The 2,943-nt window shown below is 44.0% G+C and overlaps 1 protein-coding gene across 1 annotated transcript; it reads left to right on the plus strand.

Annotated features, from left to right (window-relative positions):
• The first annotated feature begins 571 nt into the window (after nucleotides 1–571).
• LOC137255294 (uncharacterized protein F54H12.2-like) lies at nucleotides 572–1,873 on the plus strand. Its single transcript, XM_067792746.1, has one exon. It carries the CDS (start codon nucleotides 572–574, stop codon nucleotides 1,871–1,873), a length of 1,302 nt encoding a protein of 433 aa, XP_067648847.1.
• The last annotated feature ends 1,070 nt before the right edge of the window (nucleotides 1,874–2,943 follow it).

Consider the following 2,943-nt stretch of genomic DNA (forward strand, 5'->3'; position numbering starts at 1 on the left):
TAAAGTAAAAGAAACTGACAATATCGAGTTGTATATAAAGTTGACGAACGATTCCAGTGCATCATTCTTAACGGAAGATACCTATGCTACACTTCATCTCAGGCGATATCCTTTCCTGGAGTAGCTATGGAGTCACGCCCACTTTATTTCCCCGACTACGCCAAGTTCAAACATTACTTTGACAATAAGCACACGATGAAATCCTCAAACCTACTCCATGGGAAAGCATCACGACGTCGCACGGTGATCCCGGTTCACCGAGCAGCACAAAAGCAACAACAACAACAACAACAACAACAACAACAACAACAAGAACACCTGACTCGGGTCAGTCTGCAAATGACATCAGAAACCCAAAGCGAGGTCGAGAGAGCGGAAGCCAAAAACGAAAGAGAGAAGGCTTTAAAACGCAAGGCGGGCGAAAGGTGTGTCACAACGAAGAAGATTCGTCGAACTGACAACAAGGCTGCCCCTTCCAAGACAGCCAAGACTCTCAAGTGCACTCCAGTACAAGAGAACGATATCTTCAGTTAGATAGATAGATTGATAGATAGATAGAGAGAGAGGCAACATGTCACTGCTAAACGACAAAGAATTTGAAGAGCTGGTGCCTGAATCCCTGAATCTCTTCACTTTACCTCCTTATCAGACCAGCATACAAAAACATTACTTCGTGAATGTGCGACCTTTAAGTCAAATCAACGATGCTGCTCCATTGGAGTTTCATGTGAACAACTCTGGCCCTGACTACACCGACCTGAGACGCACCCGTCTCCATGTCAAAGTCAAAGTAACACAAGACGATGGCACCGTTTTGGGTAAGGGCGAGAATATTGCCCCCGTGAACCTATTCCAGCAATCCCTTTTCGCGCAGGTGGCGGTCTACCTGCAGAGCCAGCTCGTCTCTTCAACCAGCAATCATTATGCCTACAAGAGCATCATGAAGGTTCTGCTTGAATATGGTGAGGACGCCAAGAGGACTCACCTGTCTTCACAACTGTTTGTCAAGGATTATGCCGAGAGCAACTCCGATCTGGAAAGCAGTGACGTCACAGGATCTGTCAACAATGGAATGACTTCACGTGCCCTGTTCATTGCCGAAAGCAAAACTCTAACCATGTCCGGACCCATTTACGAGGACATCTTCGACATGAACCGGCTCCTTCCCAACGACGTGGACCTGACTCTGAAAATGTACAGATCAGACCCTAAATTTTGCTTGATGAGTAGTGTGAATGCACACGAATTCAAAATTCAACTGTTGGATGCTTATTTGCAGGTGTGCAAGGTCAAAGTCAACCCTGCCTTGATCTTGGCTCACAACACGCTTTTCGAAAAGTCAAACGCTCTCTACCCGTACACCAAAAGCGAAATCAAAGTGACCAGCATTCCAACCACCCAACAGGCACACACCATAGACAACGTCAGCAATCCCGTCGCCAATCGATATGTCGTGGGACTGGTGGAAAGTTCGAGTCTGAACGGGAGCTACACCGGCAATCCATATAATTTCAAGTCATCCATGCTTAAAAAGATGGCACTGTACATCGACGGAGTCAGTGTGCCGGGTCAACCCGCCGAAGCGGACGATGTCGCCTGTTACGTCAACATGCTCGACGGCATGGGTCTGTGGAAGGAAGACAAGGGCAATGCCATCAGCAGAAACGATTTTCTCCTGGGAAATGCATTGTTCGTCTTCGACATCGATACCATGTGCGCAGATTCGGAGTACCTGAACTTGGTGAAATCGGGTAGCGTGAGACTCGAACTGGAATTCAAATCGTCGCTCACCAGCACGCTGAGTTGTGTCATCTTGACTCAGCGAAATTCCCTCATCGAAATTGATCGAGCTCGCAACGTATTTGTCAAGTAATCACCAGAGGATGAGAGCCTCACAGCTTCGGTGCGCCTTACGATGCGACCCAACTTTAAGATCTCATGTTGTGGGCGTGTTTGCGAAAGACACTTTACCTATGCTCACACCAAGTCTCCGAGCTAAAGGCGTGGGACTCATCGTCAACACGGAGAACAGCAAACACGAAGGTCGTCACTGGATTGCCATGTATTTCAAAGGGAACAAGGCAGAATTGTTTGACAGTTTGGCGGAGCAGCCTGTTGATAAAGTCTTTGATCACTACATGAAGTATGAAAATAGCAGCTCCTCCTACACACACAATACAGAACAACTACAGTCTTCTAAGTCAAATACCTGTGGATTGTTTACATTGTATTATCTCTTATGTAAATTCAAAAGCAATTTACGCATGCACGATATTGTACACCAGTTCGACGGGAACGATTATTTCATCAATGATGAGTACGTATCCACATATATTTGTCAATATTTCAGATACTGTACAGATTTGTGTTTATCGTGTACTAATCATACATATTTGTAATATCAGTGAATGTATACTGTACTCGTAGGAATCATGAATAAAAAAATAGACTAGAAAAGAAATAGCTTTATGTTGTGAATGAAAAAAAACAGCAACAAGTTTTTGCCACAAATATGACAATGTCCTCCCGCCGCTAAAGAACAATGGATTAATGATAACATTTTATAGAGGTCATATTTGGATGATATAGAATATTACCTTTAATTTGATGTAGTTACAATCATGCTAGTTTTCTATTTACTGACACTATTAGTGCGCGTGATCTGGGTAGTATTTTATCCACTGTCATCTGTAGTGTGCATGTTAATTGTAGTATGAACTATTGTATCCACTGTCAGTTGGTGTGCACAATCAGGGTAGCATTTTATCTACTGTCACTATTAGTGTGGACGATCATGGTACTAAGGTGAAAGTCACCCAAACTGAGTGGCGTCTGCATAATCCCCCAATGTAGGATGTCACTAAATTTGAACATATTGGGATACTGTAGTTCATGAGATATCGCGTTAACAAAAATCTGAAATGTGGCCAAAGTGTCGTGGAG

This window comes from Haliotis asinina, chromosome 11 (genome assembly GCF_037392515.1).
Source record: "Haliotis asinina isolate JCU_RB_2024 chromosome 11, JCU_Hal_asi_v2, whole genome shotgun sequence".
NCBI classification, from domain to species: Eukaryota; Metazoa; Mollusca; class Gastropoda; order Lepetellida; family Haliotidae; genus Haliotis; species Haliotis asinina.

Excerpts from the sequence above, each read along its gene's own strand:
- LOC137255294 (XM_067792746.1), top strand. The coding sequence starts at position 572 with ATGTCACTGCTAAACGACAAAGAATTTGAAGAGCTGGTGCCTGAATCC.